The following is a 27,679-nucleotide window of genomic DNA, read 5'->3' as shown; positions in this document are numbered from 1 at the left end:
GAGCAGAAGTCTAAGCAACACTTGAGCGTCACTGGTGAGTGAGTCCAAGAAACAATCATTATTGTTTATTTTAAAAAGAAATATTCTTTAAGAGGCATGTTTTTAAACTAAGCTTTTAAACTAAGCTTTGGAGGACAGATAATTTTAGACATATTGAAAGGTTTTTGTTGGATTTTCATTTCTGGGATTGTTAGCTATTAAATTCTTGGCGATTACTCTACTGGCTGCCTAATCGCTTGTTTCAAACCAGTCTTCTCTGTCACTACTTTAAATGGTGAAAACATTCCATATCTAAACTAACAAGCCATTAATAAAACCAGCCATTTATTCTAGCTGCTAAAAAGAAAGATCATCCATCAGAGACATTTATTGAAAACTTCTGCACAGAATTTTGTGGTGATTCTGGGTCAGAGCTTTTCACAAGTTTCAATATTAATTGAGGACAGTAAAAGATGACCACAAATTTCCCATTTCAAAACACGGTCTGAATTTTTGATGTACATGATTTGGGTAGCAATCGCAAGCTATAAATTAATTCTAATCTTTTTTTTTTTTTTTTAGATTTTAGTAAATTTTTTAACTAAATGCACAGTTATAGTAAGTAAAATTACAACAAATGACCATCAAAACAAATAAAATCAATTGTCTTGATGTACAACTCTTCTGAAACACCTAATCCACCAGTAGTTCATCATAAACCCCACTTAACAAGTTAAAACATACATTTAAACCACGATTATCTTTTTATGAAAAGAAATGGAACAACTAAGGTTATCCTAAACAATATGGATACATGCATAGGTTATAGACAAGCTGGAATTAGTTTTGCTGCACTAAAAATGGATTGAATGACAGAAAGCTGTGTAGTTGTAGCCCAGTTTTCTGGTGGTGTTTTGTTTAAACATAGACGTATTAGACCACAGCAGCTCAAGGAGCTTGGAGCTCTCAGAAACGGGATCTTTTCCACGCACGCTGCTGCGTGCGTGTCCTGCGTGGAACAGCGGTGCGGGCGGCTAGTGTTAAAGCTCATTTAACCCGGCTGTGTTCAGACTGTTCTCGTTCTCCGGTTCAGAAACAACTAAATAAAAAGCTACAGAAGCAGACGCAGTGAGTGGAGCTGCAGCGGGGTCACGTAAACACCCCGTCATCTGCCGCTGCAGCCTCCGAGTCCGTCCCTCTCCCTCCACCTTGTTTGCAACACAGCGGGGCCCCTCAGATTCCTGCGCTTTCCGTGTCGTATATAAGAAATAAAGTTGTCCGCGTCCTCATGTCTTCCTTTTTGCGCTCAGAGCGAAACAACTTTTCGGTATTGATGCGAAAATGACCCTCATACATCACTCACCTCCTCTGCTGCTCCGGTGGGTTCACGTACTCCGGTGGGCTCTGCTGCTGCTGCTGCTGCTGCCTTTTCCTTTCTCCTCCCCTCCGCTTTTTCCTCCTCCTGGTTTCTTTCCGTTTCTCCTCCCTCCCAGATGCAGCTGATCTCCGGTAGGAGGAACCGAGAGACGCTGCTCCGGAAGTAAACAACCTTCTTTTTCTTTTTAATTATTGGACCCTTCACTGACGGAGACGAGAAAATTAATACCTCTACTGGAGATTATTACAGTGCAGGGTCGCTTTGATTTCAGCAGCAACCTTTTGAAGAAGCTTTAGTAAGAAAAACATCAATAAGACATGTTCGCAATGGAACAGAGCGTATACAAAACTGCATATAAAAATTGTCCTTACAGTATTTGCACATATAAAAGCTTTGTGCTGGTAATAATGGCAACATTTTTATTGGTTTAGATATGTAGTTAATAAAAAAAAATCCTATTGTCAGTACAGTCAAAGAGAACATTTTTCCATGTAAAAACTTTATTACATATGAGCAGAAATTAAAGACTGGATTGTCTTTGTCACAGACATTGATATAATTTTCAAGTGTAGGAGGGTAAAATAACTTTTTTTTTTTTTTTTTTTTTTTACCATACTGGCTGATAAAAACACTTTGTCTCAAGAAAGTCAGACCAATATGACGAGATGGAGGTGAGCATGTGATCTCAGGAAAACAATGGTCCTGTGTTGTCTGGTGTCTTTTTGGCAGATGATAGAAGCCAGATTTTTGCTTTTATCAGAGTCTGAAAATGAAGAAAACTGAGTTCTCTTACTTCATGCAGTATAATGGCCAAGACGGCTATTTTGAAATAATGGGAATGTAATAGTGATGTAAAAACTCTAAATATGTCCCCTTTTGCTTACACTGATTCACCAAGAAACTTCATCAAACCATTTTTGAAATAATTGTGGCTCAATTTTGCACAGGATTGACTTGTATTCCATAGCACACCACAAACTTGGTGCCATTTAAAGGGAAATAAACAGATTTCATAAACTGTATTGCCAAGAAATATAATCAACCAAGCACACATTTCTTCACTTTCTTTGCTAAGTATTGTCAACATTGGACAGAGTCTGGGGATATTGAATGAAGCTCCAAAGGTTGCAAAGGCGTCTCTTTTTCTAATAACATGGAAATAGAATGAAGTAAAAGAAGGGAAAGGAACAAATCCTTCCAAAACAACAAGGCAAAGAACAAAAGTGTTAATGTGACAATAAATTGAGTGAAAAACAGGAAACATAAATGCTGTGGAAAAGGATACAGATGTGTTTCCTTTTTAACATGTTACAGCCGTGTGTGATTTATTACTTATCTAAGAATAACTTAGTTAAAATAATCTCTGTCATGACACAGATGCTTATCTTAAGCTTAATTGATTTTTTTTCTCAGAAGTAAACACCTTATCTGAGCTGAGGGTTTCACTGAAAAATTATATTCATTACGAGCAATGAAGGTACATTGAAGTCCTTGTTGGCTTCCCTTACAGTTACAGACTGAAAAAAAACTTTAAAATATTAAGAAATGTTTTAATTCTTGCTTTCTTTGTTCGATTTTTAAGTGTAAATCTTAAATAAAATCCATTCATGATGGTAAAAACAGTCTTCGTGATTCTTCCTCACATCAATGAAAGATTTCTGCTAAACATTTGGGTTTGAAAATACAGACAGGAATAGTGTGGTAGTGTAAGGACCCCTGGTGGTTAAATCAAATTATTACACACATTGTCAGGTTGGATTCAAACGTAATCTCTGACAGAGAGCATTCTTTTTTAAACAAGAGTTATTTAGTAAATACAAGGTTCATTGTTCTGAGTAAAAGAAAAAGTATGTGTTTTTCCTTTATAAAGTAAGAAAAATCGTTTATTTCTTTCTTTCTTTGTAATAAAACCATAACTGAAAAACTAATGGGTTACTTATTTAATGCAGTACTTAGATTTATGTTGTCATAAACAAACCACTGATGGACGGACAGAAAGATGTCATCATCAAATTGTTTTTATATTTATATTACAATTTTATATAAGGTAATTAATTAGATTAAAAATATAATAAACTTTTTATTCTAATATTTCTATGTAATATTTGCATTTGCCTACATTTAGGCATTTGGACCAATATTATGGTCCACATGTTGTAATTACTCCGATCCATTCGGCGGCGCTGTAGTGACACTTACACGAGTTTTTGACCAATCACCGTTGTTACGGAAATTTGAACAAGAAGCGGTTGTTGGATATTTCGATGGAGAGAAGATTCATCCCACAGGAAAAAAGCACGTAAGACATGCTTCGCCTCTTACTTGAATAAATCATTCTGCTAGAATTTGTTTAAAAACTGCGTAGGTGTGTTAATATTTAATCAGCTCTCAAGAAGAACTTCTTTCTGTAGCAACGTCAGGCGGTTTCACGTCGTTTCTGTTGTATTTTTGACAACTTTAGATCCTAAACACGGCTCTAGCTGAATTTATGTGAAACATGAAGCCATTTGAGCCGATGTTTCTGAAAACCTACGGTAAGCTGAGGCGGAAGGTTTCGGCTTGGATTTCTCCTGAAGACCGAAGGAAGGCTTTCGACAGCACCCCGTCATCTGATGACTTGTCTGTGCTTGAGGCCGCAAGACCCCGCAAGGCACGGTGGGTTCAAGGCCTCATCCTGGCTCCAACATTCTTACTGTTCATATTTGTACAACAGACTGGGTTAAATACCCTATGCAAAATTAGATGTCTGGACTCAACTCGTGTAATTATGAAGTGTTTACTCAGCAGAAACTCTGCCTCTCACGGTCTTAATTATTTGAGTCAGTACGTATATCTTTGAATGCATGTTATGACTTAATTCTGCAGAGCTGCATAATTCATGCACTCAGAAAAGATCTGGAAAAATATGGACTTTCTTTTAAGATCATTTGTATTCAGGTTTCATAAATTGTCACTTTAATTTGTCTTTTTTCAAGTCAATTCCTTAACTTGGAATAAAATTGTCAAAATTTATACCAAAAAGTAGTGTCAAACTAAATTCCATTTTATAAAATAGTTTCCCCCCTTTTTTGTTCAGGGGAGTTTTAAGAATTTCTTGCAAGATTCATATTTAAAAAAAATCATGAAGCCAATAGCTTTGAAATACATTTTTTGTATGAGTTTAATCCAGAATCTCATCTAGAGATTGGAAGCTCACTGATCATCCAGTGAGATTGGACCATAACAGTCTGACAGGAACTTGCAATGTTTGTTTTTGTTTCAACACCTCTGCATTTTACACCCTCTCTTCTTGTGTTTGTAATGTTACAGGGGAAGGTACACAACGGATGACGGTCAAAGAGCAGACCGTCCTGCCAAGAAAAAAGCCATGCTGTGCTTGAAGAGCTTCACTGATAAAAACATGAGTGATGAGGAGAACACTGCTCCATGTCCTCCTAATCCGGCACCGACCAAGAAAACTCGGTGTGTGAGAAAACTAACCTCAATTTCCTTTTCTTTTCATTGGATATTATTTCCAGTGCCTCCAAAAAGTATTAACACCTGTTAAATTAAATCACATTCTGTCACTTTACAACTGCAAATGTCAGTGTATTTTATTAGGATTTTATTTGATAGAATACAAAGTTGGGCCTCTCTGATTAATAAAGTGTATTCATTTATTCTCTGTCACATAAGATCCCATTAGACCACATTCAAGTTTGTGATTGTAAAGTTGAAAGTGTGTAGAAACCTTTTTCGGGGGAACGTATGTTTGATTTTATTGAACTTTGCAGTGAAACTTTCAACATCATGACATGTTTTTCAACAGTTTTGGTCTAACAATCACAGTATTTGCTGATATAATGTACCTTTACCTCTTGCTACATAGAGGGAAGAACAGAGGTGTTTCCAGTATTAAGCAGAAGGCCGTTCTGTGTCAATCGGAGACCAGCAACTATGGGGAGAGCATCATGAAGCCGCCTTTACCCACAAAGCGTAGAAAAACAACCAGGTCTTTGTTTGGTTCATATAAATATTTTCTCTAGCATGATTTTAAGTTAGAGCAATTTCAACTCTTTGTACCTTGCCTTAAAAATTTCCCTAGCCTCGTGAGGTGTTCTGAATTCTGCTTGCCCTGCTGTCTTTCTGATACGATCTGTACTTTATCAGATCAAAACGGATAGGATCTGTACCTGTGTTCACAAGACAGAGAGGTCGAGGAGTTTTTACCACCAGTGAGAGTGAGAGCGAAACATCTGTACCGAAACTGCAAAAAATCCAAGCTAAAACGAAGATGAACTCCAGGTATGTGGTCAGTTGGTGTCCAGTATTATGAAATGGAAGTTCAACTTTATTTTTTAAAAATGGGACAATACCTATTAATGAATACTTGCATGTAAATACACAAGATTATAGCCAGTTTGGCTAATTTCCACCTCTTGTCTCATAGGCATGTTGATGATGAAGCACATAATAAACACAAAGCCAAAACCAACAAAATAACAATTGCATAAAAAGCATAGAGCAAATACTCTTTGTATCTCCTTTTTCTTATGCCAGTGTTCGCCTTCCGTCTGGTGGCCGCTTCGTAACCCGTCGCAGACGTGCCGCTTCCACCAAACCTGAAGCTACAGTCAGTTTACTCAACTCGTCAGATGACTTCATTTCCAGACCATTTGGTTCCAGCGTGAATCAACATCCCTCCAGGAGACGTAGGGCCCCTCCAGTGTTTGGCCTGTCAAGCGCAGAGAACTCAGTGAATGCTCCAAGGTCCATCGAGCCTTTCAGAGAGATCTCCCTTAACGAGTTAGCGGAGAACAGCCTCGGATCCGTTCCGAGCAAACCCATCTTCTGCTCCACGCCCTCGATGCCCAACTTCAACAAGCGAAGACACCCAAGGTTCCCCAGTCAGGTTGCCTCTCCTCCGTCTGCTCTGGGCAGCTCTATAGGCGTGTTGAACACTTTCCAAGAAGACCCAGATTTACTGCGACTTCCTGCACCACTTTCCTTGCAGAAGGAAGCAAATCTGCATCACAATGAGGAACAGTCGCTTGATTTATTTTCTGAGTCAGGCAGAAGGGTTTGCAGCAACGATGCCGAATGCCACCGCGGAGACTTGGACAGTGGGAAGTCAGAAATTGAAAGCAGCAGTGTGTTTGTATCGGCAGCAGGAAGGTTGGAGTGGTTGATCGAGGCTCTGAAGGAGAGATGTCTGAGCCATCCCTGTACTGTTCAGCTACAGAGATTAAACTTCATCCCCACTACTCAGCTTTCCAGTCAGACCTCAGACTCATCCTGCTTGGAGCTATTGAGCCCTGAATCAAAAGTAGTACCTTCTTCCACAGCGTGGAGTCAAACTTTTGATTTTTGTTTAGAAGAATTGGTTCGTAGCAGTATCTCCGTAACAACTAGTAAAACCAGCGATTACAGGTCACCAGTTTCTAATATGCACATTGCAGATTCAGCTAGTGATGACCATGTTGTGAATGTTTTGAAATTTCCTGAACTCTTCAGCAGAGAAGTAAACGGGGAGAACTTGGACGCTCAAAACAGCTATAAGGAAATAATGGAGACACAATCCCCAGCTGCCAGAGGAGCACCAACACGGTTAACCGATGAAGATGCCAAAACGGCAAAGAGCATAATATGTACAGAGGAATGCGTGGTTCAGATAAAGAAACTTTCACTCTCTCAGCTGCATCTCCAGGGCTCGCAGTATGAACACAATCCAGAAACTAAAGCAGAGTCGTCGGACATTTCGGAGCTGAAGGAGGCTTCGCTAACCTCCTCTGCTGTTGTTAAAGTCAATAAACTATCTCTTTCAGAGTTGACAGACATTTTGCAGCCTAAAGATGGTACGCTTAAATCTTTAACCAGCTTCTCAGACTCATCCAGTGATGTCCAGACCGGTCATTTCTCCGACAATGAGTGCAGTGAAGACGCCAGCGCCCCGAGAACTGCTTCAAAAAGCATCAGCTCTAATAAAGAAGTCAAAAAATCCATCAAAAGTTTCCCCAACAGAGAGAAGGGGTCTCGGGCCCCCAAACAGAGGAGCCCATCATCAGACAGGAGCTGGATGGCGAGGAAGGCGTGTGTTAGCGGAATGAGCGTGAGCCGCTGGAAGAACAGGGGCGCTGCTGGAGTGCAGGCGTTCAGGAAGAAGCAGGGCACCAGCACAGCTGTGAACTGCAGCATCAACGAGCCGATTTTCTCGCACACTGATGTGAGAGTCGCACACACACAAACACATCCGAGTCAAAACTGATGACGGCTAGAGTGCAAATATTCACACATGCCTTTTCACATTTTGTCACATTTCAATAACTGAGGTTAATTTCACTGATATTTTATGCAACAGACCAAACTGAGGTTGAGCTACAAGAAAAAAATTTATTCAGTTTTCTACTTCATAGAGAATTATTTTGAATTTCCAAGACAAAAATTCTCATTTTGATTTGGAGATCAATTGGAGACTGGGCTTTGACTGGGCTGTTCTGTCACTTGAACATGCTTGGAGTTAATCGGTTCTCTTTTCTTTCTTGCTGTGTGTTTTGGGTTCTCCTGCTGGAAGTCTGCTGCAACCCAGAGATTTTCTTTCAGGGTTTTCCTGTATTAAGTTTTATCCATCTTCCAATCATTTTTGAGCAATTTGTCTGTCTCTCCTGATGCATCTTCACAGCATGATCTATTCTTTTTTGTTTGTTTGTTTGTTTTTTTTTTGTTCTCTAGTTGTATTTGTCCCAAGTGCTTCTCATAATCACAAACCAAGCAAGAATTGTGTCTTTATGAAGTTAACACACTTTATTTATAGGAGTTGCTGGCAGCTGCAGTCAATTTCTCTACTCCACCGAGGACGAATCCGCTCAACCTGTCATCTCTGCTGACTGATTTCACACCCAGCACACACACCTGGGGCCGCCTCAAAGCTGCACTCTCTGTTTATCGCAAAAGCAGGGGTAATAATATCTCACAGCGTTTCTAAGTGGTGCGACGCAAAATATTCAGATGTGATTGTTATTGACCGACCCCTCCCCCCCACTTCTCTTCCTCTCGTCAGTGCAACTCACTCCAAGGAGTGTGGCTGGGTCACCGACGTCCACTCCCCTAAAGATGAGGCCACCAGACATGAGCCAGGATCTCTTTACCAGTCCACTACTCGCTCCACTGCCCAAACGCCTCCAGGCGCAGCTGCTTCACCAGCACTCCCTGGTAAAACATTCAGTACACACACACCTACTGACATGTTATGGAATAATGTTATAGTTTTTATTTATTTTTTTGTTAAGGTTGTGTGTGAAGATCAAGATCTGACAGATGCTGAAAAAGTGTATGCTGAGTGCGGCCAGCAGGGTCCTCTGTCCTGGGAAGAGTGTATTCTCCCTCACCGGATGAAGCGGTGTGTGAAGATTGGTGAAGGAACATTTGGGGAGGTCTTCTCTACCACCAACGCCGCGGGAGAGATGGTGGCTCTCAAAGTATGTGCATTATCATCTACCCTTAACATGCTTCACTTAGAGCAAAGAGGTTTCACTTAAAAACAATTTGATCTGCAGGATTTCATTGAAATATTTTCGCAGATTTGCATAATTATTGGAAAAGTAAAACAGAATAGAAAAATTGCAGCATCTCCAAACTTTATTCCCGGCCCTGTTTGACAGTTGTCTGTCAACATACAGTACAGACCAAAGGTTTGGAGACACCTTTTAATTCAATGAGTTTCCTTCATTTTCATGACTGTTGACATAGTAGATTCACACTGAAGGCATCAAAACTATGAATAACGCATGTGGAAATATGCACTAAACAAAAAAGTGTAAAACAACTGAAAATACCCCTTATATTCTAGTTTCTTCAAAGTAGCAACCTTTTGAGGTGATTACTGCTTTGCACACACTCTGCATTTTCTTGATGAGCTTCAAGAGGTAGTCACCTGAAATGGTTTTCACTTCACAGGTGTGCCCTGTCAGGTTAATAAGTGGGATTTCTTGCCTTATAAATAGTCATAAAAATAAAGAAAACCCATTGAATTAGAAGGTGTGTCCAAACTTTTGGTCTGTACTGTAGTTCAGCAATCCTTCTATCTGTTTTTATTTTCATAATTCATTGGGTTTTTTTGTTTTTAAATCCATTCATACATTGGTCTATATTTGTCTGTCCACCCAAAGTCTGAACATTCATCCAAATGACCATTGTCCTGTCATCTGTAATGAAGAACATCAGCTGTTTAAAGCATTACAGTATTTCCCTATTAGGATCTGCTCACTGAATATCAATCTCTGAGTGAGAAATCAATGCTAAAATAATTTTTCACAAAATTCCGGTTAGTCACAATTGAAACTGTGTACTCTAACAGTACAGTACACTCACTCTTTTGTTTTCAGGTTATTCCACTAGAGGGCAGCAAGAAGGTGAATGGAGAGGACCAGAAGACCTTTGGAGAAATCCTTCCTGAGATTATTATCTCCAAGTGAGTGGTATTCTAGGTACATTCCCAGAATAGCCAGACTGTGATGTCTACATGTAGCCATTGAGAATGAGGAGAATTTGAAGCCACTTCAGAATCGTCCAGCTGAGCTGCAATGATGACGAGCTTTGATCTGATGTTTTTTTTTCACCAGGGAGCTGAGCCACCTGAAAGAGAAGCAGCAGAATCAGACTCATGGCTTTATTGGACTCAATGAGTGAGTTTATTTCTTTGTTTCAGTTGAGAAGGTCTCATCTGTGTTGATTTAACTCGATGCGTGTCGTTTCCTCCCAGCCTTCATTGCGTTCAAGGCTACTACCCACCAGAGTTCCTGAAAGCATGGGACGCGTTTGACAAACGCAAAGGATCTGAGAATGACCGGCCAGGTTTGTTTAAAGTGATAATAGCCATTATGTTGTTGAAATCGAAAGATTTCAGATTTTGTTGTTATTGGCTGATGAACAGAAATGAAAAGTACATTTCTCCATTTAAAAGTGCTGAAAAACCATTTGAGGACCAGCATTTGTTTTAATGTTTGATGGAGTCTCTTTTTGTGAATTTTTGCACAGATTTCTTTGAGGAAGATCACTTGTTCATAATCCTTGAGTTTGAGTTTGGAGGCGTTGACCTGGAGAACAGCAATGGAACGGTAAGTTCAAAAAACCTTTAGCTCTGGGGTGTCCATGTGATGTGAAAACAAAACATTGTGAGACAGTTTTCATCTTGTTTGGCGTGTGTTAATTCAAGCCATCATTGTGTTAAGTTGGCGTCGTTTGTGGTGGCGAGGAGCATCCTTCATCAGGTCACCGTTGCCTTGGCTGTTGCTGAGCAGGAGCTGCATTTCGAACACAGGTGGAGTAAAAGTGGATGCATCTGTGATTTTAAATTCTTCTAGAACCCGAATCGGTGCCTACAGCAGACATGCACCAAGGTTTTTCCTGGCTGATGCCGGTTTCTATCTTGACTTGCTTATTAAATATTTGTTTTATTAAAGAATAAAACATAAAATTATTACACATCATTGTGTAGGGGGACAGTTTTGAATTCAAGAGAAAAATTGGTAATTACACGATCATTCCGGTTTATGAATCAAAGCATGGGTCAGAACTTTAAGGCTTTAATTTTAATTCATTAATTACATTGATTTTAGCATGTAGTGTTTTAAATGCTATCCTTTTTATTATTTTAATCTATGCAAAGGTTTCGGTCAGAACCTTTCTGGTACTCGCATATGCATGACATAACAGCCATTTGTCTTGGCCCACTAGAAGTTATTTTTTGCTTCACAAAACGATGGGATGGGATGAATGACCAGGGGTTCCTGAAGGACATGAAAGCTGAATGGGTATCATAGCATCAATTTGATGAATAACAGTTAAACTATCTTTGTTGCTGAGCTCATACATCTGTCTATTCAATAATTTAGCAGCAAAAATGGGTTTTTGAACTCAAAATGTGGCTTTATTTGTGAGAAATTGTGATTAGAGACCCTGCAATTAACTTCACTAAAAAATATTTAGTTCACCATTACTTTGTCTAAAAACAAAGGAAGCTCCTACATATGATGCATTTAATGAAGCGGGATTCTGACCCTATGGGGCTATTTGGACCTCTAAATGACTAATTGGTGCACCTCTAGCCGTTAGTTGAGGCATATTGTTAAAATGCTGATATCCCTTAACCCTAATATACTGAGCACTTTCACTATGTAATACAGGGACCTCCACTGGGGGAATGTGCTTGTGAAAGCCACCAGAGAGAAGACGGGGACATTCCTCCTCAACGGAGAAGCTCACAGCATGGAAACCAAAGGCGTGCTGGTCCGCATCATCGACTATTCCCTTTCCAGGCTAGAAATTGGTCAGTTTTTGTTATATCATGCAACACTCGTGTTGCGTGGTTTGGCTTAAAAACCGTCCAACAGTAGAACATGTTGTTCCCTCCAGATGATCTGACTGTTTCCTGTGACATCTCAAAAGATGAGGAGCTCTTCATGGGTCAGGGAGACTACCAGTTTGAAATCTACAGACTGATGAGACAGGAAAACGGGTCAGTGGTGCTTTAGTAGCTCATGTTGTGAAACTGTTCTGCTTAGAGATGTTTGTTTGGGTGTTGCTGGCGTCTGTATGATGGATGCTTCATGAATCATGTTAGATGTTGGTGCATGCTAAATGAGTCTTCAGGGCTTCAGTCATAGGAGTAGCAGAATAATGATGCATATTGAGGATGTTATAATACATTTATTTCTTAAAATCTGTTTACTGTCCCACAGGTTGTAGATTTAAACTCTGAAGTCATTAATGATAAAGTAATTCTTCTGTTTGACCACAATGACTGTATAAGTTGAAATGATTCATCCAAACATTAACATCCAGTCAGAAGGATACTAGATGCTTTTCTGCAACATCACCTGGAGACATTTATCCAATTATTGGGAAGTGTGTGTTTGTTTGGGCCGGTTTACTTTTGAGCCTGTGAATTAGAGAAAACCCACAGTTAATTCAAAGTTATCCACTTATTGTTGCTTTAAATTTAAAATAAGTCTTTTTCTAACGCTGGAACCTTGTGATGGTTCATGGGTGTACAACAGGCTCAGAGAACTCCAGGGAATTATCTTACTTTTTCCCCCAGTGTTTAGCTGTAGTACTGATTTCTTGTTTCTGTTTCATCTCTAAAGAAACAAGTGGAGCAGCTACCACCCTCGCACCAACGTGTTGTGGCTCCACTACCTGTGCTCTAAGCTGCTTTCAATGAAGTACAAGAGTTCAGGGGGGAGGGGCACCAAGAATGCGCGAGAGGAACTGACCCGTTTCTATGACGACGTCCTCCAGTACAGCTCCGCCACAGACACTCTGCAGAACTGCCCGATGTTTCGGTAGTGGTTTAGGCACAGACAACATAACTGTATGGAGATTCACACAAAGAAAACCATGTGACTCTGTAATAAGCACAAGTAGCACATTAAAATAATTTGTGAGTGAGCAGGATTGCATGTCTCTTTATATCCTGTTTAATGTTATTAAACAGGATATAATTTTTAGGACTTTTTATAGTCGTTCCTCTCCGTTGTTGTTGACCTTTACGTTACTTGCATACAGCATGCTGATTCTGTATGATTCACTTTTGTGATTATTTTGTAATCTTGAAATGTTATTGCTTTGAATTGTACTGCAAGTAAATTGACTGCAACCTGAGTCTGATTTGGTATTTGAATGGGATGGGTTACTTAACTTTATTAGAAATTGATTGTATTTTCTTTATTTTATCCCATGATGTGGCATTAGATCTACTCATAAATCTCTACTTAGAGATGGAGCTCAATATAAATTGATATAAGCTTATTTGTACATTGCCTAGCCAACAAAAGAAAAAGCACTTTTATTTTGTTGGATTACCTTTAACTTTTATTAAACATTGCCCTTGTGGCATAATTTCAACAAGCTCCTGCAATTTAACAAGATTTGTTTCCACTGTTGCATTAAATGTTCACTTGTATTGATGATAGGACAACCACTGTGGAAAGGCTTCTTCATAACTTCACAAAGATTATTTTGTGTCTCTTACCATGATGCATCCATCACTTGTCAGATCACATGACCTCACATCACTCCAGAGCACGAGTCCTCAAATCCAGTCAGCCCTGCTTGTATGTATCCCTGGTTCAACACACCTCAAACAAACGGCTGAATTACCTCCTTAGTGCTCTCCAGAGTCCTGCTAATGACCTGATTATTTGACTCGGACATACAACCCCTGGCAAAAAGTATGGACTCACCAGTCTTGGATGAGCACTCATTCAGACATTTCATGCTGTAAAACAAACTCAGATCAAAAACATGATACAATATTAAGGTCGTTCCAAAGTGCAACTTGTTGGCCTTCAGGAACACTCAAAGAAATGAAGAGAAACTATTGTGGGAGTCAGTGAATGATACTTTAATTGACCAAGCACAGGGAAATAAATATGGAATCACTCAGGTCTGAGGAAAAAAGTGTGGAATCACTCAAATTGGAGGTAGAAAAAAAAGGACACACCCAGTCTATTTCCTTTCCCTAAATGGACACCTGCCCCAGATTAGATGTGCCCGTTAGTGTGCAGTTCAAAACACCTGCAGTCATGACACCTTGGAGGGCTGCTGGACGAAGTGGAGTGGTGAGAACCATGGCTCCAACAAGAGAAATGTCCCTTGAAACAAAAGAGAGGATTGTGAAACTTCTTGAGGAAGGTAACCCTTCACGCATGGTTGCTAAAGATGTGGGCTGTTCACAGTCAGCTGTATCCAAGATATGGACCAAATACAAACAGCATGGAATGGTTGTCAAAGCCAAGCGTACTGGTAGACCAAGAAAGACATCAAAGCGTCAAGACAAACAACTTAAGGCCATTTGTCTTGAAAACCGAAAAAGTACAACTAAACAGATGAAGCATAAATGGGAGGAAGTTGGAGTCAATGTATGTGACCGAACCGTAAGAAATCGCCTAAAGGAGATGGGATTTCAATACAGGAAAGCTAAACGAAAACCAGCATTGACACCTAAACATAAAAGAACGAGACTCCAATGGGCTAAGGAGAGGCAATCATGGACTGTGGATGACTGGATGAAAGTTGTCTTCAGTGATGAGTCAAGAATCTGCATTGGACAAGGTGATGATGCTGGAACTTTTGTTTGGTGCCGTTCCAGTGAGATTTATGAAGAGGCCTGCCTGAAGAAAACAACCAAATTTCCACAGTCCTTGATGATATGGGGCTGCATGTCAGGCAAAGGCACTGGGGAGATGACTGTGGTTAATTCTTCTATCAATGCACAAGTTTACATTGACATTTTGGACAGTTTTCTCATCCCTTCAATTGAACAGATGTTTGGTGATGATGAAATAATTTTCCAAGATGACAATGCATCGTGCCATCGGGCAAAAACAGTGAAGGCATTCCTTGAAGAAAGACACATTCAGTTGATGTCATGGCCTGCAAATAGTCCAGATCTCAACCCAATTGAAAACCTGTGGTGGAGATTGAAAAAAATGGTCCACAAGAAGGGTCCAACCAGCAAAGCTGATCTGGCAACTGCTATCAAAGAGAGTTGGCACCAAATTGATGCAGAATACTGTTTGTCACTCATCAAGTCCATGCCTCACAGACTGAAAGCTGTTATAAAAGCCAAAGGTGGTGCAACTAAATACTAGTGATGTATGTTGAATGGTCTTTTGTTTATGCGTTTTTCATGATTCCATACTTTTTTCCTCAGACCTGAGTGATTCCATATTTATTCCCCTGTGTTTGGTCAATTACAGTATCATTCACTGACTCCCACAATAGTTTCTCTTCATTTCTTTGAGTGTTCCTGAAGGCCAACAAGTTGCACTTTGGAACGACCTTAATATTGTATCATGTTTTTGATCTGAGTTTGTTTTACAGCATGAAATGTCTGAATGAGTGCTCATCCAAGACTGGTGAGTCCATACTTTTTGCCAGGGGTTGTAGTGGAACAGAGCCACATCAAAAACCTGTAGGACACCAGCCCTCAAGGCCTGGATTTGAAGGTGCCTGCTCTAGAGGCTAAACTTTTCCCCGTTCAGCCTCACCAATAAATGTCTTTTGTAAGTGCTGGAAATCACTCATTATTCTCCTTTTTGCCAGCACAGTGAGTAAACATCAAAACTTGATAAAACATCTTTAAAATGTATTAATTTCAATTGTATTTGATTTCCCTTTGGGATCAATCAAGTATATTTGAATTTGTATTTCCAGCTATAAAACATTGCATCTCTTTCCTCCCTCCATTGTTTACATAGTGTTGCTGTGTGGTATTACATGAGACATCACTCCCCGAAACTTCTTGCGGGGAGTAAAATGACGAGTGGCTATATTTGTCGTTCTACTTTTACTAAGTAAAACGACAAATATAGTAACACCCACTGATTTCAGGATTAGAAATAGTAACGTTAATTCATATTTACTGAACAGAAGTCAGATGAGTTACTAAGTAACGCATTACTGACATCACTGTTTATATATCTATAAAGGCAAATACATAGGTAATTTATACAAGATATTAAACAAGGTCAGTTGTGACTTTGTGCTTTAAGGCTTGATTAATTTCTTGTTGCTTGGCAACACCCGCTCTTTTTGAGTGTTTCGTTTGGTCTCTTTATTTGGACATCTTTATGGGCTTCAGCAAAAAGTCTCCTCCACATCTCCTCAGGCGCTGAACTGGTGATTATTTTCACACATTTAATGGAGTAGTTCAGATGATTCATATATGAATCATTGTATAATTACTTGGTGACAGAAAGTAATCAAGAACCAAGTCACTAACACTCAGACTATTTTTGGAGGGAAGGCAGCGGGACGGCTGGTGTAATGGAGATGTTCTGTACCAGGTCTTACGTCAACACAGGGAAATCATTTGAAATGGCATTTAATTATAAAAATACAGGTCTTTTAAGTTGATGATTGGCAAAACTTGACTCCACACACACACAAAAAAATGTGCTTTTTGCTTGTTTTGTGTGGGACTAAACTGTAGGGGGGAAATTTGATACAACACCAAATTTTCAAGTTGCTCCACTTACAAAGAAGGGAGAGGTCTGTACATTTTATCGTGGATGAATCTGAAATGTGAAAGAGAAAATCTAAAAAAAAAAATCCACAAAATCATCAATAGGCTATAGGATGTTTAAAAATTTAAGCAAAAATTTTACCTTAAGCAAAAGTATTCTCTTTAAGTCTTTCTAACAGTTTGATAAAGTTTTTTCCATCTGTGAACTCCTAAAAACAGTGACAAATATACTCTTCCATAAAACTGACAAGAAAGAGGCACTTACAAAAACAAAATATGTTTATTCAGTTTTCATTAAGGAGTATCTTACATTTTTGCATCGAAACAAACATGATATCGTGGGCCTCGTGTGTCCGTCTTTATGTTGGCTCTGGACTGAATATGTTAACCGCTTCCACACTTGATGAAACACTTGGTTGTTGTTGGTTAGGAAAAGAAAAATGCTCACTTGCCTGAAGTAACTCTGTGATGGGTCAAGAAAAACAGCTGCGTTAAAAAAGGAAGACTGCCTTTGGAAAAAAAAACAATTATAGAAAGTTTTATCTGGCAGGCTTATGTTCTGAGAAGAGGTCAGGCATGTGTTGAGAAGCACTTTTTGGTTGAGCTTTGAGGCAATGTCTGAGATGTCCTTGCTGGTGATGAGCCCATAAATATGTCTGTTTGTGACTGTGTGAACTGCTGTGCTTTAAAGGTTTTGTCTGTTTGCGTGTGTGTGTGTGTTTGTTATTATCAGTCTTTCTCTGTAAAAGAAGCAATGAACCTTGTATGAGATGTTTTTGCAGCATCTGTGTGTGGGCGTGCGTGTGTGTGTGTGTGTTTGTGTGTTTGTGCTTAGAAGGAGAAGTATTTGGTGAACCACTCCTGCTTCAGCCCTTCTGTCCCCCTCTGCTCCAGGTATGGGCCCCTAAAAACACATGCGAAAAAAACACATATATTATCTTTTTAAGAAAAAACAAATGTACTTATAATGTACCTTGCATAAGAAATGTTACCCTTTGAACATTTGTTACGCTGCAACTTCAAACCTCAATGTTTTTAAATGGATTTTATGTGATTAGCCCACATAATGTTATGCATAATTGTAAAGTAGAAGGAAAAACATTCATGGTTTTCAAAATATTTACTCATAAAATGGGAAAGGTTCGTTGCTCATCTGTTGTGAGCATCTTTTACGCTTTTATTCCCAAATAATTCATCTCTTTAAGAAGTCATTGAATTAGTGAACAAAATCTGCCTGTGTTAAATTTAATCCAACTGATCTGAGAAGACCACAAAGATTTAGATACGATTAGTAAACAAACAGCTTCCTATAGGCTAAGAAAATGTTGAAAAAAATCTTTGGATACTCCGGCCGATGAAAAAATTTAAAAAATCTTTTTATCAGCACTGTTCTTATGTATATTTTATGTATATGTATATATTAGCTACAGTTTAAGGTAGCTAATGTCAAAGTTATGCTACACTATTTACTCTCACCTGACTAGTTGTGTGACATTAAGAGACTCAGTGAGAGGCTCTAGTTGCTGAGTGACAGAGCAGGTAATTATGCTGTAATGTATAGAAAACCTAAGCCTATTAATAGTAGAAGTATTTTTATTGTGGTATTTAGATGAATCAATTTCTATTGTTCACTTAGTGGAGCTGTCAATTTAACAGAGCTCAGTCATAAAGGAGACATTTCTACATCTGAAGCTCTGAGGTTCAGCGAGGAAACAGGAGCACCACCTCAGGGAACCAGGAAGAACAAGGACAGAACCTCTCTTCTTATCATCTCGTCCTACTGCGTTGATTAATAGGGAGTCAAGAGGACAAATAGGGGGAAATAAACCATATTTCTCAAAGGTATCAAGCAAAGTTTCAAATACGAAGTTCAGCAGCATATTCTCTGACTTTTATTGGCCACTTTGAGTTCATGCATACTGAGTTGAAGCATCACGGAAAAGGTGCCAAAGAAGCTTCTTCCTGAAGCAGATCTGTGATCCTATTTTTCACTCTGACATTTCCCAAGACTCTGATCTGCCAGTAAGATGGGAAATCACAAACGCCTACAGCTCAGAGTGAAGACTGCACCGGGTGACGAACGCAGTCGCTTGAGGTGACTAAAAGGTAGTTAATCAGCATTCCAAAGAGTTCCTGTTTAGATCCTTTTTCTTTTTTTTTTGGCTGCCTTTGAATATGGAGACACATTGAGGTTATGCTTTGTCTCAAAAGTGAAAGCTCAAACATCAGAAAATTCATACCTGATTGACTGGGCATGCATGTACGAGTGTGGCTCCTGACAGGAGGGGGACACGTATCGGATGCCCGTCTGAGATGAGGGGCAGACGGGCAGGGGAGCGGTTGGCGCCGGGGTGGGAGGGATGCAGGACGTCCGGGACCTGGGGGAGCGAGGGAGGGACGGGGAGGAATGTTGGCTCAGGGAGAGGGAGGTGTGCTTGTGTGGAAGAGAGGAGGTGGAGTAGTGGGGAGAGATGTGGGGATGGGAGCTGGACTGGTGTGGAAGTGTTGAGGAGTGTGGATGCACGGAGGAGGAAGACGATGAAGAGGAATGGGAAAGGAAGATGCTCCTGTCGTAGGCAGCGGTGCTGGGGATGCTGGTGACGCGCGGAGGAGACTCCCCATCCTTTCTCTGCCAGAGAAAGAGAATCACAATCAGATTTATTGCTTCCTGTTGTCAATTGTCAGAGCTTTGACTGGTTGGTGCCTAGAAAAACCACCAATGCCACAAAACAAAGAGCTGGCATTAATCTGTCTTTCAGCCTTTACTCACTTCATACTCTTTCAATTATTTGACATTTTGTCACGTTCAGCCACAGGTCTCAGTGTTCCTGGGAGGCTTTAAGTGATACAGCAACACAAACTAATTCATAGCTGTGAAGTTGAAGGAAAATTATATTAGACTTTTTTTAGTTTTGCAAAACAGTTCAAGTTCTGTCAGCTTGTAAACACAGTGTGTGAGCATCACTTTTAAAGTCTCAACTTCATTTAGATCTGGACTTTGACTAGGCCATTATAACGTACACTTTGAACTAAAGCATTGAACTGTATCTCTGTATGTGTGTTAAGAATCACCCTGCTGGATTGCAGTTTAAAGACTTTTGTCCTTAAGGCATGATGCTGCCACAACTATGGAAGGTGTGTTTAGGGCAATGCTAGTTTTCTACCACTCAGCATGCTGGCTAAAACGTTCAATTTTGGTCTTATCTGACCAGAGTTGTGTCTCATACTTTGCTTAAGGCAAAATACTAACAGATCTTTTTATTGATTCATTCCAACGGTGACTTTCTGTTTCTCATTCTTCCATAAATGTCATAAATGTCAGATTTTTAAAATCCACAACAGATATTTGTGCATGTCTACCTATCAAATTATCCCTCTCCTTTCCCTGCCTTTCAGATTAGATGCCTGGCCATATCTTGGTAGGTTTGCAGCCGAGCCATACTCTTTAAATGTTCAGCTGACGGGTTGAGCAGAGCTCTGTGAGATGATGTTTGAATCTTGGGATATTGAGTTAGAAGCTCACTCTGCTTTAAACTTCTGCACAACTTTTTCTCTGACCTGCCTGCTGTGTTCGTTGGTCTTCATGATGCTGTTTGTTCTCTAGAAAACTTATGTGGCCTTCAGAGAACGGTTGGGTTTAAATTAAATTACACACAGCAACACTCTTTTTATTAATCAGGGGACTTCTGAAGACATCTCTTTGGATTTGATTTTATATATCAGAGCGAAAGTGAGTGAATATAAATAAATGTCAAGCTTTTTTACACAAATAAAACATAAAATGTGGAAAAGGATGTATCTTTTTTCTCCCGTTTCAAAATGATTACTTTATGTTGGCATATCACATAAATCCCACTGGAGTACACTACGCTTTGTGGTTATATCAAAACAACTAGAAGAAAGCTCAAGCAGTTTCTACTTTTTCAAAGCTGTTTAGTATTTCCATATAAGGTTTCTCACTGACAAACAGCCACACATCATAGAGAAAAGCTCATGCATAAATCCGAGTTTTTATTGTTTTTAAGTGATGTAAATAAAACGAGCCTAATGGAGTCCTTAGACTGCAGCGCCAAGCCTGTACAACAGAGAAGTGGGCTGTCAAGTCAACAATCTCCAGCATCAAAAACACAATCTGGCCTCAGCTCAGAAAACCCTTCAGTGAGGAAGGGAGGCTGTGTTTGATGACTTTGTGGACATGCGTCAAACTGCCAAACTCACCCTCATGGTTGGCGTGACGCTGCCGGGGCGAGACTTGCTGTCACGGGGCCTGAGAGTGCTGTTGTCCCCGGCTACGGGAGGGTGGAGCTGCAGCTGATGCCTCTCTTCCTGTGGGGAAGGAGGATGAGGAAGGACTTTGACTGGCCTGGTTGTTCTTGTACTTGTGCTCTGTGAGCAACTAGGCTAATCTGCCTTATGCCACACAGATGGCCCACACAGCACTGTGTCAGAGGACACTTTATTAAAACGGCGTCTCTTCCTTTACAAATGACCACACACAATTAATGAGAATTACTCTGAGAAGGTTTTAAAGAGGGGGCATTTTGTAAAATCAACTGTACATTATAAAGTTATTCCCTCATTAAAAACATACCTGGAGTGTTGCTTTGATTCTTTAATGCATGTTTTAGAAATCATCCATGGCAACCATTCAGGCTGCCTAAATGCTTGGTCTCACAAAGCGCCGCTTATTTACCCAAAGCTGCTCCTTGGAGCTGGAACTGATGGAAAAATCATCCAAACATCGGAAATGATGATTCGTACAATAAGTTTGTGTAAAAAAAAATTAAATTCAAAACATTACGGATATTCAAATTTTTCCATGGAATGTAACTCTAAATTATTCGCGGAAAAAAAATACAATTTGCAGATTTTTGTTGTTGTTGTTGTTAAGCTATTTGAAACAAAATGCAGCTTGGAAAGATAAAATGCATAGATGAAATAAATGCTACCTGACACGCTATTGGCTGGTGTTTCTAAAGCAGCTCATCCACCTCCGGCGATGTGGCAACCAGAATTGCCTGACAACTGTCTTTATTTAAAGGAAACTTTATTGCAATTGGCTTTGGGTTTAACTAAATCACAAAATGAAACAAAATAAAATAAAGTTGGAAGGAACTGATCTAGATGGTCACTAGTGAGCGATTTAAGTTGCATGCAATGCTGTTAAAACGCATCGTGTTATTTTACTGCACCTTAAAGCTCCTGAGCTTTTTAAGCATAAACACATCAATGATTTTATTAGAAAGTTGGGATATGCCATTCATAAATGACTCATCATCTCTAATCCATGATGGTCGGTTTAACTTAAGGATAGAACATATTTAACAATCACAACATTTCTTAGAAATAGACTACCTAGTGAATCAAAGGTTTGCGGATATCATTTTTCAGGCTGGGTCAAACCAAACACTCCAAAAGGCAAGCGATGCCTGTCTACAGCTTTAAAGAACATGTGACCTAATTTAAATAAATGAAAACAGGCTGGCAGTCTGCAGGGCTCCATTCGTGGCTCATTTATAGCACCGTTCATAGTGTAAAGGTCTCATTTCAAGCATGCAAGAAACTCATTAGATTTTTTTTTTTTTTGGACTGTTATTGCTCCCAAAGTCAAACTCATCCTCTTCCTTCCTGACACACCATAAAGAGTCTGGTGTCTCATGTTCAGTGACTTCAATCTGTCATTCCCAACTGCAACAGATAAAGCTCCTTTTTTAGCATCTTGTCAGTTCTGTAAATTTAGATAACAACTGGATTTTAAACTAAAACTCAGATCTATTTAATGATTTTTTATATCAAGATTAACTTTTTTTTACAGACTTTGCATGTTTGCATGTTTTATAGACTTTTATTGCATTAAAAAAAATCTGGGTTAAACTTGTGTTCATGTGTGTATTCTCACCACTAAGCGTTTAATGAGCTGATCTCTCTCCATGAGCCGCTCCTGGAGTCTCCCCAGAGACATGTCGTCACATCGAGGCTCCCTCCTCCTGCAGCGTTCCTCTCGCTCCCGCAGTCTGCAGGTAAATCAAACAAACGCACAACGTTTCTCACGTTCCTAATCTGGAGCGTTCTCGTTTTCTCCTCCTCTTCTCTACTCACTCATTCTCCAAAGCCACTATGCGAGCTTGCAAGTGGTTCTGCACACTGCTGTACTCCGAAACCAAACTCTGCATCTCCCTCTTGTGCTCCCTTCTGATCTCCTCTACCTCCTCTTTCCTTTTCTCCTCCTCTCGCTCTTTCTTCTTCTCCTCGTCCACCTCCTCCTCTTTCAGGTCATCCTCTTTCTTCTCCTCCCAGTGTTTCTGGGACTCCTCGAGTTTCTCCATTTCCACCCTCAGTTTCTCCACCTCCTCCTTCAGATGTTGTGCTTCCTCCTCCAGCTGAGCGTCTCTGTTCTTCCTCATGTCTGTGCTCTCCTCCTTTTTCTCCTCAACCTCTGAATTCTTCTTCACGGACCTACGAAGAGGAGAAACATCCAAAAGAATAAGCACTATGATGATCTTGTCTTCAGCAGAAAATGCTAATATACACAGCCAAATAAACATACTTTAACAGATCAAGGAAAGTTGTCAAGTCAATCTACATCTAGATTTATATCCTGGTCCAGCACAGGGAGAGTTTTCAATCTTCTGTTCATTTTCAATTTATATAGTAAATCCTACTGATCCCATTCTTCTTAATGAACTATGTTTAGTGTAGCTTGAACTTTTTTTCTTTGCTACCTATCTGTTTTTTTAATGAAGGCTTATATTTTTACAGTCTCTGATTAGTGGAGTCCCTGCACGGTTCAATATTTGAACCTACTGTAGGTCCAAATATTAAACAACCAGATCAAAACGTCATGTTGTGAGAATAATCACTTTTACACCAAATACAGCATTTTGCAATATTTATGTAAATTGAACTTTTTCAATTTTGTCATGTTACAACCACAAACGTCACTGAGTCTCACCAGGATTTGATGTGATAGACACTATTATTTGCAAAGTAGTAAATAGTTGTAAAGTGGGGGAAAAAAGAGAACAGTCTGGCATTTCATGAACACATCATGGAGACCAAAGAACACAGCAGACAGATAAGAGAATGTCGTGGATAATTTTGAAGCAAGTAACTTTGGAGAAGCTGCAAAGATCCAAAGCTCAGGTGGGAGATTCTGTTGACAGGAAGATTACTAGTGGTTCACTTTAAAAAGCTGGCCCTTATGGGAGATTACCATAAAGGAAACCTCTGTTGAAAGAAAGTATAAAAATTCAATTTCCAGTTTGGCACAATCCAGGTAGGCGATGCAGCAGAAAATGGGGAAAAGGACCTCAAGTCAAATAAGTCGACTTTTTATCTTGCATGCAAAATGCTATAAGAGGTGAAAAACTCACTGCTCATTATCCCCAACACACCATCTCCACGTTGATACATGGTGTTAAACAGTTTAGATCAAAGTATATTTATGTCTTAGATTTAAGAGGGCTGAATACAAATGCCTGAGCCACTACTCATTTTCCAGATATTTAGTTGGAAATAAAAGTAAGACATACAATTTTCCTTCCTCTTTACAATTAAGCACTATTTTGCGTTGCTCCATACCATTCAATCCCCCCCTCATAAGCCTCATATTTTGTTGATTTAATGTGGCAAAATGAAGTAGTTTAAGGAGGAATTAACACCCTATAAAGGTCTGTGGCTGCAGAAGAGTGAAAGGTGTCTAACGGCGAAATAAATCTTTTTCTTTGTACCGTTCCTGCAGTTGCTTTTTCAGTGCCGTGTTTTCTCTCTGGAGCTCCAGCATGGCACAGCGGCTCTCGTCCAGCTGTCGCTCGAACACTTGGTACTGGTTCTGCTGCTTCAGGTCCTGCACCCATACAAAAGCACAACAGATAAAGACCAGTTAGAGGAAACTTCCAGAGCTCGCCTCTCTGTTCAGAGTCAGATTTCTGTTTTTCATGCAGTTAGTTCTGCTGCGCAGAGCACCACGCTGTGCTGGCTCAATCCCACAGCTCTGGAGGATTTTATTGATATCAAAGATAATGATATCAGGTGTGAGCTGCTGTGATTTGCTTCCGTGCGCGCGCAGAGGGAGATTAAATCACAGCCACGAACTGCGAGCAAAGAGAGCGTGCATGTCTGCGCACGCGGTGGGATTAATATGCGGCGCTGCGTGTGTCACCTGTTGCAGGGCCATCATCTGCGTGTGTGCTTGTAGTTGGGCCTGCAGGTCTTCTATCTGCTGCATGTGTCTCTGGGTCATCTGTCGGCTCCACTCGGTGTGCTGCTGGGTCAGCTCGGCACGCTGCTTGTCTGATTTCATGCGCGCACAAAAACAAACAGAAAGCTAAATCAGTTCGGTCCATTCCCACCTGCCTGCTGCTGCTCTGTTGAATTTATCATCTGGGTGTGTACACTGGACTGGACTGGCTCGTTTGCTTCTCTCATTTGTGAATGTACTTGTGAGAATGTGCTTTTTTTTTGTTTTGTTTGTTTTTCTTGTTGAGGCATTTGTGTACAAATATGTGTTTTTTGTTTTCATATATTTTCTCTTTAAGAGGGAAATAATAAATTCTGCTAACGTTACCCAGCTCCAGGTGGTGCATTGTCTGAAGTCGGTGGATCTCAGATAGTAGATCTTCCTTGGCCTGCTTCTCCAAAGCCTGCAGCGCCATGGCGTGACTGTGTCTCTCCTCTGCCAAGGACTGGCTCTGAGGCTCCTTTGACACAATGACACACACACATTTATCTATTTTACAACGGCTGCATTCTTCCAGTATACAAGATCGGCTTGCTCCATTCACAGAAAAAAAAAGTCTCTCTCTCTACTGCAACACTTGCATCAAAGCTGCTAAATTATTCATCACAGAGAAAATCTATGAAGTAATGGATGTTCAGTAGGACTTTTCAGTGTGCATGTGCATCCTGCTTGTGTGGATGCACACAAGCAGTGTGTGTGTGTGGGGGGGTGCGTACCTGCAGCAGTTCCCTCAGTTTCTTGTTTATCTCCTTGGTGTCCTGGACTTCCTTCCTCAGCTTGTCAATTTCAGGGTTAGCGTGGCTGTCATCTTCCTGTCCCGCCATCTTTTTCTCGGCCTGCATCTGTGACAGATCACAAGGCGGAGTATTTTAAGGCTCTCCGCACCGTCAGAGATGAGCTTGCAGAAATAATTTGACCTATTGTTCCGCAATATGCAGACTCTTACAGATTAGTCGAAGGAAACGCATAGTTCAGTGTAAAAAAAGACAAGACTTATGGGAATAATTAAGATAACTCAGCTTTTTAAAAAATATTTATTCATGCGCTTCTTAAATTCCCTGAGTTTTTAAATGTTGTGTCTTGAAAATGTTTATAATTATGGGGTGAAACAGACTGGAGAAATAAGTCTGGCATGCCTGATGGATGAGTTTACAGAGTGTAGTTAGTGACGCAGACTCACCTGTGCTTTCAGCTCAGTCAGCTGAGTCTGCAGCTCTGATACCTGGGCCTGCAGCTCCTGCTCTTTGCCCTGCCACCTCTGTTCACTCTCAGCGACTGCAGCGTTCATCTCTATCCTGAACTCTGCTCTGAGACGATCTTCGCACTCTGCCCTGCAGGGACGAATCAGAACAGGGCGAATGTACAGTACTGAGCAAAATGTCAAGCTACAACCACGGACTTCAATGTATTTTCGTTCATTTTCCTCAAAACCTTTAAGCTTCCAATCCAGTACTGTGAATTAGAAAAGGTGTTTCCCCTCTTACTGGTTTCCAAACAAACCTTCTACTGATTTCTACTGTTTGGGTTATTTTGTGACCTCAGTGAAAGAAATTTGGGTAACAATTTATTTGAAGGGGTGTGCGTAAGATTGTCATTACACAGTCATGAACATGAAGGAGTCTTCATGAATGTTTACGACTGTTGTCATGAAGTGTCATTCGGTAAATAATGACACTTTTAATGCAAAGTTGGCTCTTTTACTTCATTTTTATTGAAAGTTTTAATGCAACTTTGCATAAGAATGTAATTATTTAAATAATGTGCTTTAATGCAACTTTTAATGCAAACTTGCTTTAAAAGACCCCACACCTTGAAATCTACTGAGATAGACGGAGGTACTGTGTGCTACATACGGTACGTCCAAAATGACTTCACATTTCTTCATTCATCTAATCATTTCACTGCATCCTGGTTTCGTGTCATTTACCTTCTTCAGAAAGTGCTACCATTATTTTCAACATGCACGAATGTCGAGAGACTCATTTGTATTAATGAATTGCTTCTGTAGATAACATTATCACTTTTGTGCTCAAGTGAGAGATTTATGTGTCATTTGCACCCTTACCTCCCCAGAATATCTGACATGGGGTGAAGCAGATGTTATAGTGCAGTTAAGCAAATTTAAAGAAAAGTTAATTGCTGCTTTTTTCACACTTAACCAATAAGCCGTGATAAATAAGATGCTAAAGATGCAAAATCCATCTGTGTCACTGCTCAGGCAATATTCATTTGAATTATAATATTGATTTATTCTTCACTTATGTAGCAACAGCACTTATTGACTGACTGATATTTATTACTGCAGATTTTCTGCTGTCTGCAGAAACCCCAACATTACTCATTTAAATGAGGCAGTAAATTGAGATTAAAAGCAGGGTGAAGGCTCTGAGATGGAACCGGGTTTGGCAGGTCTACTTTGGGTTGCTACCTGATGCGGTCCTCCATGTGCCGCTGGCTCTGCTCCAGAAGGTTCCTCTCTGTGCTCATTCGGCTCTGTTCCAGGACTTTCTCCTCCAGCCGATGCTTGTCCGCCCTCAGGGAGGCTATCTCTCTCTGCTGCCTGTCACGTTGCCTCTCGGCCTCCTCTTGAGCTCGAGCCAGCCGACTCCGGGCCTGACCGAGCTCCTCCTCCAGGCGAGAGCACCGAGGACCGCACGATGGTGCAGCTTCGCCAGCCACCTTCTCCTTCTCGTCGTTCTGCTGGATCACAGCCTCCAGCCTGGAGATCTGTGGCACAAACAGAAATCCATGGCAGACAGTAAAATATGATATGTTTCACATCCTATCTGGGGTTACTCTTCACCTCAGCGTTGGTATCCTTCAGTTTTGCCCTCAGCTCATCCTTTTCTCTTTCCAGACTTTTGCGCAGCTCTTCAGCAGACCGTCTCTCCTCGTCCAAACGCGCACACACCTTCAAGAATATTTGCCCACCATTATAACTATTGTTCCAACAACTACAGGTACATCTTGTCATGTTAAAACTGCAAACAGTACTCGATTTTATTAAATTTATCTGATTGATTCAACAGGAAATTGTGCAGGATCATGAAGTGGAAGGAAAATTGTAAGCAGTTTTCAA

The 27,679-nt window shown here is 40.2% G+C and overlaps 3 protein-coding genes across 6 annotated transcripts in view; 1 reads left to right on the top strand and 2 right to left on the bottom strand.

Moving 5' to 3' along the window:
* apbb2b (amyloid beta (A4) precursor protein-binding, family B, member 2b) overlaps positions 1-1,454 on the bottom strand; it is a 59,041-nt gene extending 57,587 nt beyond the window's left edge. For 2 of the 3 annotated variants that reach the window (XM_028017237.1, XM_028017238.1), the window contains exon 1: positions 1,343-1,453. The gene's annotated coding sequence lies outside the window, so the exon portion shown is untranslated. Of the gene's footprint in view, positions 1-1,342 lie in introns of all 3 variants that reach the window. The other variant, XM_028017239.1, reaches the window with a different exon arrangement.
* Positions 1,455-3,535: 2,081 nt separating this feature from the next.
* haspin (histone H3 associated protein kinase) lies at positions 3,536-12,994 on the top strand. Its single transcript, XM_028017234.1, has 17 exons — positions 3,536-3,656; positions 3,819-4,012; positions 4,667-4,819; positions 5,226-5,348; positions 5,507-5,641; positions 5,897-7,559; positions 8,148-8,292; positions 8,394-8,545; positions 8,623-8,811; positions 9,718-9,803; positions 9,955-10,017; positions 10,095-10,186; positions 10,370-10,449; positions 10,564-10,652; positions 11,518-11,660; positions 11,747-11,849; positions 12,478-12,994. The coding sequence occupies exons 2-17, from the start codon at positions 3,855-3,857 to the stop codon at positions 12,677-12,679; spliced, it is 3,576 nt and encodes a 1,191-aa protein (XP_027873035.1). The 5' UTR covers positions 3,536-3,656; positions 3,819-3,854; the 3' UTR covers positions 12,680-12,994.
* Positions 12,995-16,622: 3,628 nt separating this feature from the next.
* fam184b (family with sequence similarity 184 member B) overlaps positions 16,623-27,679 on the bottom strand; it is a 34,619-nt gene continuing 23,562 nt past the window's right edge. Inside the window, exons 7-18 of one of the 2 annotated variants that reach the window (XM_028017231.1) lie at positions 27,404-27,511; positions 27,029-27,327; positions 25,781-25,931; positions 25,317-25,442; positions 24,928-25,060; positions 24,523-24,653; positions 24,092-24,207; positions 22,461-22,817; positions 22,261-22,375; positions 20,580-20,687; positions 18,602-18,990; positions 16,623-17,265 (exon numbers count right to left, since the gene is read on the bottom strand). In XM_028017231.1, the coding sequence (XP_027873032.1) occupies positions 17,193-17,265; positions 18,602-18,990; positions 20,580-20,687; positions 22,261-22,375; positions 22,461-22,817; positions 24,092-24,207; positions 24,523-24,653; positions 24,928-25,060; positions 25,317-25,442; positions 25,781-25,931; positions 27,029-27,327; positions 27,404-27,511 (2,106 nt within the window). In that variant the 3' untranslated portion in view covers positions 16,623-17,192. The remainder of the gene's footprint in view (positions 17,266-18,601; positions 18,991-20,579; positions 20,688-22,260; positions 22,376-22,460; positions 22,818-24,091; positions 24,208-24,522; positions 24,654-24,927; positions 25,061-25,316; positions 25,443-25,780; positions 25,932-27,028; positions 27,328-27,403; positions 27,512-27,679) is intronic. The other variant, XM_028017232.1, reaches the window with a different exon arrangement.

This window comes from Xiphophorus couchianus, chromosome 5 (assembly GCF_001444195.1).
Source record: "Xiphophorus couchianus chromosome 5, X_couchianus-1.0, whole genome shotgun sequence".
NCBI lineage: Eukaryota > Metazoa > Chordata > Actinopteri > Cyprinodontiformes > Poeciliidae > Xiphophorus > Xiphophorus couchianus.
This window is presented reverse-complemented; position numbering and strand designations above follow the sequence as displayed.

What these genes read in the sequence shown, in the direction of transcription:
- haspin (XM_028017234.1), top strand. Translation starts at nt 3,855, where the DNA reads ATGAAGCCATTTGAGCCGATGTTTCTGAAAACCTACGGTAAGCTGAGG. An exon ending in CCTGAGATTATTATCTCCAA is followed by an intron (nt 9,804 to 9,954) that starts GTGAGTGGTATT and finishes TTTTTTCACCAG; the next exon opens with GGAGCTGAGCCACCTGAAAG. An exon ending in CTGATGAGACAGGAAAACGG is followed by an intron (nt 11,850 to 12,477) that starts GTCAGTGGTGCT and finishes TCATCTCTAAAG; the next exon opens with AAACAAGTGGAGCAGCTACC.